This window comes from Psammomys obesus, unplaced genomic scaffold, assembly GCF_907164565.1.
Source record: "Psammomys obesus unplaced genomic scaffold, mPsaObe1.curated_primary_1811, whole genome shotgun sequence".
Taxonomy (NCBI): domain Eukaryota; kingdom Metazoa; phylum Chordata; class Mammalia; order Rodentia; family Muridae; genus Psammomys; species Psammomys obesus.
Genome location: NW_026591086.1, coordinates 785037 through 798601, shown reverse-complemented (window position 1 = coordinate 798601; position 13565 = coordinate 785037). Strand labels below are relative to the sequence as shown.

The window sequence follows — 13565 nt, the reverse complement described above, 5'->3', positions numbered from 1 at the left end:
TCATATCTGGCACCTAGAGCCACGTTTGACATACAGTAGGTTCTCAGAACATGTTCTTAGGAAATGAGAGAATTTAAGCTCATTCCTCAATTTCTTTTGAAAAAACTATCAACACTGTTTTACTCACATATGCACACAAGGAAGACTACTTTAATGTCTATGAAGACCTCTTATTCCTCTATAATCTCACCTAATGTCTTCTGCCCTCTCAAACAGGCTTGATTAGCAAAATAACATTAACACAGCACAGTAAATTCTAGAAAGTTGAATCTTGATATCCTAATAGTTAAATTCACCTGCTACACAGAAACTTTATGTTCCAGTTTGGGTCTGGTGAGGACAAACTGACCTATAGAACTTATTAAGAATAAAACTTGAAGATGAAGCAAAATATGTTTAATTTTTCCCCTCTTGTTTTTCTATTACAAATTTATAATTTCATTATAAGAAACTACTTTAGGATAAATGGCTATTGTGTAGATATTTCCTCTGAACTGAAATATTCCTCTCTGGGGGACAGTTAATAAAGACTCAGGAAATAAAACTCACAAATTTCAGGAAGTTCCTAAAACTTAGAAGATTCACAAGGCTCCCAGAAAACTCAGAGATGCTGTAACAACTGCTGAAGTGAAGGACCTGCATTTGTTCAAGGAGCTCCAGAATGCAGCTGCTTTGAATGGTTACTCATGTTGGGTGGTCTGTTTCATGATGCAGCTGCCTCTGACTCATCCACGCTCCTGTAAAGATTCCCCCATTCACAGTTCTGTAAGTGATGCCTCAAAACTGACTGATTCACAGGGTTAGACATGAGTGGAATCATATCTTCACTTAGTTGTTGTTGGTGTCCTGTCTGGAGTAAACATATATTTGTGCATATCTTCTCAGGAAGAGCCATGCAACAATTAATTGTTGTGCCTGTTTGTATTGTTTACTTATTATTATTATTTTTTTTAAGCTTGACAAATCTGGGAAGAAGAAACTTCAATTGAGAAAACGCCTCTATCAGATTGGTGAGTAGGCAAGACTATGGTGAATTTTGTTGACTAATGATTGATGTGGGAAAGCCCAGCCAACTGAAGGCAGTGCTGCCTCTGAGTCAGTCCTGGGGTATATAAGAAAGACGGCTGAGCAAACCATGGAGTGCAAGACAGTAAGTACTTGTAGTCTCTGCTTTGGTTCCTGCCTTGAATTTCTGCCCTGTCTCCCTTTTATGATGGGGTATAAGTTTTAAGATGAAATAAACTTTCCTCAGTTGCTTTTGTATTCATCAGAATAGAAAAGAAAAGCCTAGTACAATGGCTACAAGCTATACAGAGAACGAGGCAAGAGCCCTGAGGAAGCCAAAAGAAAGAGGCCTGAGACTGACTGCATTAAACAAACAAACAAACAAACAAAAAACCCACCATCTTGGCTCTGCAGGGCCTTACTTTGGGCACCTGTAAAACAGGGGGTAGTACCTCTCTTTGGATGGTTGTAAAGATTAACTTATACAATGATATGTGACTGCTTTGGAAACTATAAAGTTCTATTAAACAAAGCTAGGAAAACTTTGGTTCAGCCTGACAGCCCCAAAGAGTACATAAACCTGAGGAGTGTGTAAATCTCCGTACATAAGAAGGTATGAAAACTGAATCCTTCCAATCATTTAGACAAATCAGGTCTTCCATATGCTTAACATCTTGCTACTGCATGTACCATACCTAGGCCTGTGCAAGACAAACAACTGAACAGCCCATAGCTCCTGCTGCTGGGAGCTGGCCTCCATTGGCCAAGGGAAGTGAGTGTTATTGAGGCAAGACAGAAAGACAGGAAATCTAAAGCAATACCAGAAAGGAAAGAACTGATCACTCTCTGGATCCTGTTTGAGCCTCTTGCTGGCTGCAAGTCAAGAATTTTACCATAGCTAGCCAAAGCCCAACAGAAGCTCATGAAGATTACCTACATAAAGGCAACACTCCTTTTTCTGGGGGAATTTCTCAAATAAGAATGTGAAAGCAGCCAACAAACCATGGCTAACCTTTGTACTCCAGTGGCAGCTGTAAGGTGTTAGGTTCTCTAAAGGATTTGGAAAAACACTGATGAATAAAATTATGAACCTCTTTTTTTATAGACAAAAGAGGTACCTGGACCTTTTCGTGACCCATACATAGTAAGAGTTTCTTTGACTTTTTGAGGGTGTTTCATAGCACCCCTTTCTTCTTTGTAAGCCCCTACAATATACTCCATAAACTTACAGTTTATGAGTTTGATTCCCAGCACCCACAAAGAAACCAAGGTGTGTGGGCCAATCCATCAAATAATCTCCTTTCCTCCCCAAAAATCTGTAAATTAAAAATGAATGTAACAAAACATTTTTACTTAATCTTTTGAACTGTAGATTACAATAACACACACATATACACACATAGGCATTGCTGAAGTCCTTAAGTCTTCCTTGCTATCAACAGGTAAGCTTAAATCTAAGCATATGTTGTATTTTCCTAAACAAACTTGAAATTCATTTCATACTAATCCGTTCTGCAACTCTTTCCATCAACCTAAGTTAATATCTTGAGTGCATCTAAGTAGAGGCTTCTTTAGATAACTCCCTAGACTTCAAGACTGAGTTATTCCTCCTGCTGCAGACAACCTCTCCCTAGTTACCATGGCTCCTTAGTCTGTAACTCTAGCTGTTATATAGACTAAATGAGTTATTACATGCCAAGCTCTTAGATCAGTGCCAAATGCAGAAACTATCCAGTGTATGGCTATGACTGAGTTTAGAAGTTCTGTGGAGGACAAAATAGTAGCAGAGTCTCAGGGTATCTCAAAAAGCAAGGAGCATTCTGCAAAATAAGCAACTGTTATTCTCAAACATGCCAACAGCCTTTAAAGATAAAAGAAACACTAAGGGAATCCTGAAAATTAAAAAAAAAATGTGGAGCTAGGGAATCTCACACAATGCACGATCATGAAATAGAGTTCTGGAACAGAAAGCATTAGAAAGGTAGTAAGGTTACAGATTAACAAAACAATATCCTTATAAATATCCTGGGTTTGATCACTGCTCTAATGTCTACACAAAGGATTATGGAACACAGGGTAAAGGGTACACATAAACTTTCCATAACATTTTCCTTCTTTTGTATTAGTCTAAAACTATTTCAGAAAAAAAAAATGCTGGGATGTAGCTCAGTGATAAAGCACCTGACTATCATGTTTATGGACCAGGTTCAATTTCTACCACTGTGAAAAAGTAAGTAATTTAGGACAAACATGTCTGCAAACTAAAAGGGAAGAGAAAACCAGAAACCATTTCAGAAATGACAAAGGCAGCAGAACTAGTGGACAAGGACATTTAAGGTATTGCAACTATGATATAATAGCAGTAATGGGAACACACAAGAACCAAAGGATATTTAGAGATGACAGGTACAGTATGTGGAAAATAGCACTAACTGAGGTTAATAGAGGATGCAGAGTAAAACTGAAAACACAGAGGACCAGTCAAAACAAAAAAAAAAAAAAAAGAAGAAGAAGAAAACAGAAACTTGATGTCAAGATGATGTCAAGTGGCCTAGCACATATGGAGCCCCAAAGTCTGAGGGTGTGGCGAGCATAGAAAGAAAACAGCGGAGAAATATTTGAAAAACTATGGCCCAGAGATTTCTGAACTTAACAATTATAAAGTCAACATTCAAGATGCTGAGGCAAACAAGCAAACACCAAGAAACCATCTGAAGCGTCAGCTTGTTGCAACTACGTGAAAAGAAAAGCGAAAACCAGAGACGGTGTCCCTTCAGGTTGCACAAGCCAGGTGACAATGGTCCTGAAGGGATAAAAGGAATTGATACCCTACCTGGGCTAATCAAGAAGTGACCAGTATCAGACATGCAAATGGGCGCAGTACGTCAGATGACAAGCAGAAGATAGGACAAACGATGGGCAACCTGTGTCAAGAAATCTGATGGTCTTAAAAGATATCACTAATCAACCTAATAAAACTGATGGGCCACAGCAGGGAAAAAAGGGAGGAAGGAGGTGTGAAAGCAGAAGAATGACCTGGGTAAAGGAAAGACATCCAAGGAGTGGAGGGGAGCAAGAGAGGGTGCTGGGTGGATATGATCAAAACTCATTCAATACATGTATAGAAACCTAGCAGTGCTTAACATATTCTAACAACAACAACAAAAGGACAAATTACTACAACTGGAACAAGGAAAAGGAGAAAACTGGAGTAGTACTATGGAAATCAAAATTGTAATTAGAGACTGCTTCAGAAATTCCTGGCTCATCAGTCACTGGCGAATTCTAATTCATAAGGAAGAAACAAAATTTCTTCCAAAATTCCTCCTGGAAGACAAGTTACTAAAAGGTGTTTCCTGGTCTCGTCCAGAGGATTCAGGTTTGGTTCCCAGCACCTATTACAACCATCTGCAACTCCAGTTCCAGGGAATCAGGATGCCTTCTTCTGACCTCTGCAAGCACTACACACAATTGGTGCACAAACATACATGCAGGCAAAACACTCATCCCTATAAGTATATGAATATTTATAGTATATGTATATTTAAAAATTATAAAGATGTTTTCCAACTCATTTTAAAGCCATGTATTTGTTAGTTTCTTTTCTTCTCCTCTGCTTCTTGTTGTTTCAACTTGACACAAGCTACAGTCATCTGAGAAGAGGGAACCTCCATTGAGAAAACTGGTCCCATCAGATTGGCCTACAGTTAAGCCTATGGGGCACTATCTTGATTTAATGATTGATGTGAAAGTGCTCAGCCTACTGTGGGTGGGTGCCAATCAAAGGCAAGTGGTCCAGGATGGCATAAGAAGGCAAATTGAGCAAGCCAGGAAGAACAAGCCAGTAAGTGGCACTCCCCCAGCCTCTGCTTTAGTTCCTGTCTCCAGGGTCCTGCCTTGAGTATCTGCCCTGACCTCCCTGGATGTCTAGAAATGTAAGCCAGATAAAACCTTTCCTCCCTAAGCTGTACCCTAAGTCACAGTGTCTTTATTATAGCAACAAAAGGCAAACTAAGACACACTGTTAGCAAAAGCAGACAAAAGCATTATATGGGAAGAAAACTATAGGCTGGTATCCCTCAGAAGTAGAGAAATAAAAATTTGTAATGATATTTTAGAAAGTAAGACCCAGTATTGTGTTTGGAAAGAATAAACACAATCAAATCAGGCTGATCCTAGGCATGCAAAGAGACTTTCAATCCTCATAACTCTGATATTGAGACATTTCCATTACAAGAAATTTTTATGATCATCTCAAAAGATTAAAAATTTGATAAAATGTAACATTTGTTAGCATTTTAACGTAGGCTAAAAACTTGAAGCACAAGGAATAGAATCTTTTCAACCTGATAAAGGACTCTACAAGGATCAGTACACATCGGTAGATACTGACTTAGAGATACTGATACCAGTATTTCAAAACCAAAAAAAGAGAAAAGATAGGTTTAGAAGTGCAGATAAAACCTTTGATCCAGAAATTACCCTGCCTACAAGAAGTGCAGGGATAAAGAGGGAACAGAGATTGAGGAAATATCCAACCAATAACTGGCCCAACCTGAGACCTACCTCATGGTAGAGAGCCAGCCCCTGACACTATTAATGATGCTCCGCTCTGCTTGCACACAGGAGCCTAACTTGACTGTTGTCTAGGAGGCTCCAGCCAGCAGCGGATTGAGACAGATGCTGTGACTTGCAGCCAAGCATGGGATGGAGCTCTGGGGGTCCTGTGGTACTGGGGGAAAGATGGAAGGATCTGGAGGGGACAGGGACCTCACAAGAAGACCAACAGAGACAATTGGTCCAGTCCCATGGGGGCTTAGAGAGACTGAAACATCAATTAAGTAGCATGTATGATCTGGACCTAGGGCCCCTGCACATATGTGACTGATGGGAGGCTTGGTCTTCGTGTGGGGTGCCTGGCGAGCTGGGGAGGTGGCTGTTTACCATGGACTCTATTGCCTGCTTTTGGATCACTTCCCCCTGGCAGTGCTGCCTTTCATTGCCTCAGGGGATGAGGATATGCTCAGTCCTGATGTGACTTCATGTGCTGGGGAGGGCTGATATGGTGGTGGGGGGCTCCCCTTTTCTTGCAGAAAGGGAAAGGAGAGGAAGGGGGAGATTGGGAGGCGAGGAGGGAGAGGGGCACCCTTGGGATGTAAAGTAAATAAAATAAAAAGAGAAATGTATACAAATACTGTATACAGAATCATTTCCTAGCTATAGATACTAAATGGCAGCGTTCCATAACTATCAGCTCACCTACATCTTTCTGCAGTCTAGAATTTTGGGGGAAAAGGTTGATTAAGAGTTATGCAGGCAAAGTACAAGAACCTGTCCTACCTGTAGAAAAGAAGAAATTATGATGGCAGCAACCTAAAAAGATATGGGTGGGGCCAGGGGCAGCCAGTGAGGTACCTATAGTTGCATGAGGACCTATCCCAGAATCCACATAAAAAGCCAGGTATGGCTGCATACATCTGTAATCCTAGTACTGGAGGTGGGAAGGGGGCATCAGGTGGGCCCTCAAGCTCGCTGTTCAGCCAGCCCAGCTGTACCAATGAGCTCCAAGTTTAGTGGGAGTCCTTGCTTGAGAGGGTGAGGCAGAGATGGGGAGAGGAAGACACTTGATTATCAGCTTCAGGTCTCTGTACACGCACAAACACATTCAGCATGTGCGCGCGCGCACACACACACACACACTCACAGAGACATATATCATACACACACAAACAAGATACAAGCTTGAAGGGTTTCTCCTGGCCCTTCTAGAACAAATGACCATCAGAATTAATAGTATAACTCACAGGAAAATCTACAGTTTTCCCAGTACAAATTCACGATAAGTAAACGGAGAGGTAAAGTTCTTTAAAGAAAGCAAATAGAGAAGATATGCGTTAAAAGCAATAGCAACAATAACAGAGCCTGAAACTAGTATGTGCGACATTATTCATGGTATAGATGCTTACAAAGTCCAGGGTTATTTACCTGTAACTTACTTATTAATTAAAATGATAGCTAATAAAAATTCACAATATGAAGCATTTGGCCACCATCCCAAGTGAATGAAGAGCAGGAACAATTTTCTATATGACAATTGGTTAACGAAAGTGAAAATCTTCAACATCATTATTAATCAGAAAAATGTTAGAACCATACAAGAGCTCGGGAGAGGGTCAGTGGGTAAAGCACTGAGTTCAAACCCCCAGTTCCCTACTCCTATAACTCAGCACTCTGCTGACAAGGCAGGAAGCAGACAGGAGACTCCAGGACTCTACCCAGCTAGCCTGGTACACACAGCACAGAACATGGATCCTCTCTCGATCAGGGCAAAGTATGGACCAGCATGTACCCCAGGCTTTCTCTACACATGTGCTGTAGCATATCTTTGCTGGAAATCACATATACACACATCTACATATCATATATACATACACAAAAATGCTAAAAAAATAGTAAGATGCCTTTTATTTAAGCTAAGAAACCACATACACTACTTGTTGATGTTTTGGTGAAATGTTTCCACACATATATCTGTATTTATATACACATATATATGAAAAATATACGAAAAACTTATTTCACCACTAAGCCTACATTTTGAAAACTATTTCAAAGAAGCAATAAAAGATCTGGACAAATATTTACAGCAACCATGACACTTCAAATACTAAGATTTAGGGGGAAAAAAAGCTTTTAAAAATATCTCTTGAAATTAAATTATAATTGCATTTATTTCCCTTCCCTTTCCTCCCTCCACCCCTTCCCATATACTTACTCTTCTTGCTCTCTCAAATTCATGACCTCTTTAATTTAATTTTCTTTAATACACACTCCTAAATATATAAATATAGCCTGCTCGATCTGTGTAGCGTCACTCGCATGTATGTTTTCAGGACTGGCCAGCTGATACGGAATAACTAAAGGCGCGCTCTCCCTCGGAAAAGACTACTTCTCCAGCTCTCAGCATCCCTAAGTGGCCCTGTCCCTCTTCCACCATAGCATGTAGGTCTTGTTGAGGCAGCCATGTTGATGAGATTTCATGGGTGAAGCCCCTGTCATTTCTAGGAGACAATCTCCCAGCAGAATCCTATTCTTCTGCCTCTTACAGTCTATCTCCCTGCCCCTTTTTCCTGATGAGCCCTGAGCCTCGGGTACAGGAGCTGTATAGAAAAATGGTTATTGAATAATTAAACATCCAAATAATTGAAAATTATACTGTAATTTAAAAAAAGCATTCATGTGTTTATTTTTGGCAATACCAGAGACTGACCCAGGACCTCAAGCATGAAAGGCAAGCATCCCCCATGCTCAACCAACTGAGCTGCACCCTAGGCCTTTACAAGCCTGTTTGTGAATACCCAGGAGGCTGGGGGAAAACACAAAATGACAGTGCATGAAAGACAACAAAATTACTGCAGAGTTGTTGAAAACGGTTTTATTAAAAAAAATTATCTAGTTGTGTCTGCATAATGGAAAGGTGAGAGATTACCTTTTTTTTTTTTTTTTTTTTTTCCCAAAGAACATGAATTCATCCAAACAAAATTATGGCTAATTATAGGAGTTACTGAAATGAGCAGTTTTGGTGTCCAGTTCATTTCGTTGGGAGCCACACAGGACAGAGTGGAGAATAGCCGGCCAGCACTTGGGGAAGCTGGGCCTCCGTAAACTCTGCTCCCTTGATGACTTTTCATCATGTCATACATTCCAAAGGAGCCATCAGGAACTCACACAATTACTTTCCCATAGTTTGTTAGACACAAAAGTCAAAACGCGGCAGGTATCAGCAGAATGTGAAAAGCACCTCTCCTAGTTTTTCAGCTAGAGACTTAGGGTTGAGCTAGCAGTAGCAAGAAGAGAGAAGACAGAACAAGCAAGAGGCAAACTTCTTTTTCTGCTTCACTGGATTTCATTTTCAATGCTTCAAACCTTTCCCGTTTTTTTGTTTTTTGCACCAAAAAAAGCATCAATGCTTTTCATTCCACTCTTGTCAACTTTCGCCAAAGCCTTCTGAGCTGCAGTCATTTTGCTATTTTTCTGTTAATAAAAATAAAAGGAGATTTGCAATATCTGTAAATCATCATACATGCAAATCACATGCTTAGGCATCTGGGTTCAATGGGGACATGAGTGCCAGGGTGGAAACTGGGCTGCTACCTACTCAGCATCCATACTCACTAGGGAGGGAAACATGCCCCATTCTGAGCAGCTGGAATGCTCTAAGGATGACACACTCTGGGCATCATTGTGAGGGTCCACTTAGTGTAATAATACAGGCAAAAAGGGGGCAACAGTAGTGGCAGATAGCCTGTGTTATTCACTCAGTGATAAAGAATTCACACCAGCCACCATGTTTTTGTTTGTGCTCTACAGGAAAGCAAGGACAGCACTGTCATATTCAAAAGACCCCTACAAGGCAGAGTACTCCAGGAAAATGCTTTCCAAAGAGCTGACTCCATACCACCCTGCCCTGGAGATTTCTACCTCATCCCTGTCACCGGCTTTGCTCAGTGCCCTATTAAGTGTGTGTTGAAGACAGTGGCAGCAGCTAACATCACTGGTGTGGCGCAGCTTGCAGATAAAAAGCATCAGTGATGCGAATGAGTACCTGTGGTGACAGAGAGCCTGTCTCCTCCAGGAGCTCTGGATGAGGGTGTGCTCATATATCTTTTATGTGCTCGGCACTATTCTTGTACCTGGCCCCTTGTTTTGTCACTTGCAACTTAGTGGGCTTAACTTTTGGGTGGATGAGGAATAGTCATGGTCTCTTTCAGATAAGTTGCCCCATGCATTTAACTGTCAGCCTGGCACAGTGCTCTGCTCTCATTGGTGTCACGGGGCAGGGGGGGAGGATGGGACCACTGGGAAGTGAAGTGGACTTTCCATAGAAGACAGGGAAGAAAACTTTCCACCAGAGAAATTCACAACGCCCCCATGTATACAGAATGCTGGGAGATTAAGCTACTTAGGCAATATTTAAAATTGGAATTTCTTCTGCTATCAAAGCCCAAGGAATAAGATTAAACAACAACAAAAAAGATATAAGGACTATGCGTTGCTAATCTAAATGGGAGTTATGTGTCTTGGGATGGGTGAGCACGAAGGAAAAAAAAGAAAAATCATAAATACAAGTTATATACCTAATTTCAGAAAGAAAAATTACAACTATTAAAAAAATCAAGTAAAAAAAGCTAAAAATACACTGGAAATTTTCTTCTGTCCTGCATGCATTATGAAAAGAATTACTGGCCTTAATTTAAAATAAATTCTCAGAGATCAACAGCATTGCTGTCCCAACATAGAAACAGGCAAGGGTCACAACTGACAGTCTGTACAAATGCAGAGAGCCAATGAGCAACCTGGAAACACAGATGTTTCTAGTTAAGGAATTGTCTTCAGAAATAAAAGTAACACTCAGTGTAGCCACAGAGGCAGGACACTTGCTGGCAGCATCTGGGAGTTATAGCTTCCCTGCATTTCTGTAAAACATTTTAGCCATCTGTTTCAACCGCCTGAATAGGCTGGTGTTCTCTGTACTCTGAGTCTTCTAAACTGTGGGTAATGAAGTGGTCAGAGCAGAACACTAAATAAGAATGCCTTCCAAAGCAAACCAACCTTGGTTGGTAACCTGAATGTTCAAACACAGGAACTGATAAAATCACATGACCAGTGTGGCGAGGGAGGTTTAACGGTGCACACTTTCATAATGCTAAATGAAGGGGCAGAGCAGAGACCAGGGCTGTAAAGGCAGCACATTACTTGTGACTCATGCGTAAAACAAAACCCAGCAAAAAACATGACTCAGCAGACATCTGCAGGGAGAATGCTGAATGGTGGAACTAATAGGTTTGTTATTTACTATAATTTCTGGGAACCTTCTTGGCAGGAGGATTGAGAAAAAGTTCCCAGAGAAGTTGCTTTCCTTTCATCCACTGCTCTACAAATACACAGTAAAACTCAGGACCTTTCTGTACGAACACGGCTTTTCTCAGATTTGCAAAATGTTACTAATCTAACACTAGCGTGAACAATTCTGAATGAATTATGATGTCAGAAACACAAGTTAATCATTTTTTCCTGGTCAAAAGCCTAAGTGCGGTCAACATCCTTGGAAACATGCAAGGCCACTGGGGCTGTAACGCACGCCACTGCCGTATCCCTGGACACACATACCTTGCCGGTCTTCAAGTCTTTAGTGTTAAACTTAGTGTAATCTTCTTTCGCTTCTACAGGCTCATCTGAGAACTTTTGTTTCTGCAATGTTAGAGCAGCGAAGCATGTCAGACACCGTCCTCTCAACATCCATTCAAAATAAACAAACACACCCTTGGGATCCACACTTTTCACACTCCGTCACATTTTGACAAGTGACTCGGGGGTCTAACCCACGAGTCTCTCCCAAGAAGTAGCCTTGGTGGTGACGAGCCACACCTGAGTGGGCACAGCACTCGGCTCCGTCAGTCCTTCAGTGACAGAAATCTACTTTGCATATGGCAGGCACCGTGGACTTCTAGGTGGTTAGACTGCAAGGGCAGTTGGGGATCCAATAAAAGGCATGGAAATTAGGGATGAAAATCCCGCTTAAAGCCACTCTGCCAGGGCCAACCCATTCCCTTCAGCCCTGGCCTGTTCTAGTGTTCCCTGCTAAACATAGGCAGCATATTCTACCACCACCAACTCTGCACAGCTCCTGCCTTGCTTTCTCCTTTCCACTTAGCTTCTCCACTCATGCACACAGGCCTGTTGCGGACAGGCCTCCCAGGGACAAGACTCTAAGCAGACATTCCAGGCGGAAGCAGAGGATATGGAGTTAGATCTCAGACTAAAAACAAAACAACAAAAATACAAAAAAAAAACCCCCACAAAAACCAAACCAATCTAACTGAAATACATTTAGTTATGAATTGTGTGTGCATGTGAGTATGCGCATGCCACAGCATACTGTGAAAGAGAAAGGACAAATTGAGGGACGTGGCTCTCTGCTTTTACTACACAGATCCCAAAGAGCAATCTCAAGAACTCACAACTAGCAGCAAGCATCTTTATCCCCCGAGCCATCTTGTTGATCCCACCTTCCTCATGTTTTTTCAAAATCATTTGTTCTGTAAGCACCATGCGCTAACTGATTGCGCCACTGGAGATAGTGGGATTGGGAGCGGATGAAGGAGGGGGCTACAGCTGGGATACAAAGTGAATAAATTCTAATAAATTTTTAAAAGTTACTTAAAAAAAAAGAAAAAAGAAAAGACTATAGGGCTCTTTACTCTGTGTCTCTGCCTCAGGTTATACCATCGTATTTGAGTTTGTACAAATCATTATCTACCACTGTCATATAAGCTAGCATTCTTCTTCTTTGAATCACAAATGTTAACATTTATTTTAAATGTAAACTGTATGGCACGTACAGTTTCAAAGTAAAGGTAATTAATGCAAAAAAAAAAACCCCACAAAATAACATTTGTGTGTGTTGATCTCAGTCTTCATACACATTCTGCCCATTAGGCCCAGTGCAGCTAAGTAAATGTTCACATACTTTTACCGTTCACAGAACCCTTTTGCAACTATGCTTGTGAAATATTAAGAGCTGTGATCACAATGTAAAATGAAAGTCACACCACAGTTTTCACAGACAAAGCAGAGATGAGCGGATGGCCTTGCTGCTGTGCAGAGGGCAGATTGCATGGTCATAAATCTTGGGTTTGCACTGACCTTTATGCTCTTCTGGAAATACCAGACACATACATGGCAGCACCAGTGCCTTAAGAAATGCAGACTCATCCCTACTTCCTCCTCTGCAGCCCCCAGGACACAAGATAAAGAGACAGGCAAGTTCTGAAATTCCTTGCACTAAGAAACAGAGAAGGATTTTTCTTGGCCACAGAGTAATCTCTAGCAAAGGAATTGTCAAAGCCAAGGTTGGCTTATTCCTCAATAATGACCTACCAGCACAAAGTAAATGGAAGGATGCCAGGTACAGTGGCACATGCCTGCAGTCCTGGCACTTGGAGGCTGAGGCATGTAGAATGCCATAAGTTCAAAGTCAACCTGGGCTACAGAATGAGTTGCAGTAGAGCCTGAGCTATTGAATGAGACTTTGTCAAAAGATAAAACAAAAGAATATACCTTCCCATCTAGGTATGGAATGGAGGCACAACATGAACCAGACAGGCCTTCAGCCAGAAAAGCAGAGCTGATAGCTGCCTATATGAACACAGAATCATGAAGATGCCCCCCTCCCCTTCTCTATGGCGAGCAGTTCCCCACTGACGCAGGGCAGGGAGTAGGGTGCTCAGGTGCTTGGAGACCTGGCAGAAGTTGCAGAAGTTAGGAGCAGGTCAGAGAGGACTCAAGATTAGTGCTGTCTTGTGGCTTGACAAGAGGAAGTTCTCTTTAAAGCAGTCACTGGTTAATGTAGACTCATGGTGCTGAGTCAAGGTGCTGCAAACAAATGGCTACTGAGTGCTTAGCCTTAAATGGGACCCACATTGCTATAAGGCTCGGAGATCATCCTTGAAAAGGGAGCAAAAAAAAAAAAAAAAAAAAAAAAAAAAAAAAAAAAAAAA

At 41.4% G+C, this 13565-nt stretch overlaps 1 protein-coding gene across 2 annotated transcripts in view; it reads right to left on the bottom strand.

Moving 5' to 3' along the window:
• Rnaseh2b (ribonuclease H2 subunit B) overlaps positions 1-13565 on the bottom strand; it is a 56022-nt gene that overhangs the window by 1711 nt on the left and 40746 nt on the right. Inside the window, exons 10-11 of one of the 2 annotated variants that reach the window (XM_055609527.1) lie at positions 11176-11256; positions 8434-9039 (exon numbers count right to left, since the gene is read on the bottom strand). The exons of the other annotated variant lie outside the window; for it this stretch is intronic. Of the exons in view, the coding sequence (XP_055465502.1) occupies positions 8926-9039; positions 11176-11256 (195 nt within the window). The 3' untranslated portion in view covers positions 8434-8925. Of the gene's footprint in view, positions 1-8433; positions 9040-11175; positions 11257-13565 lie in introns of those variants that run through there. 2 annotated transcript variants of the gene reach the window in all.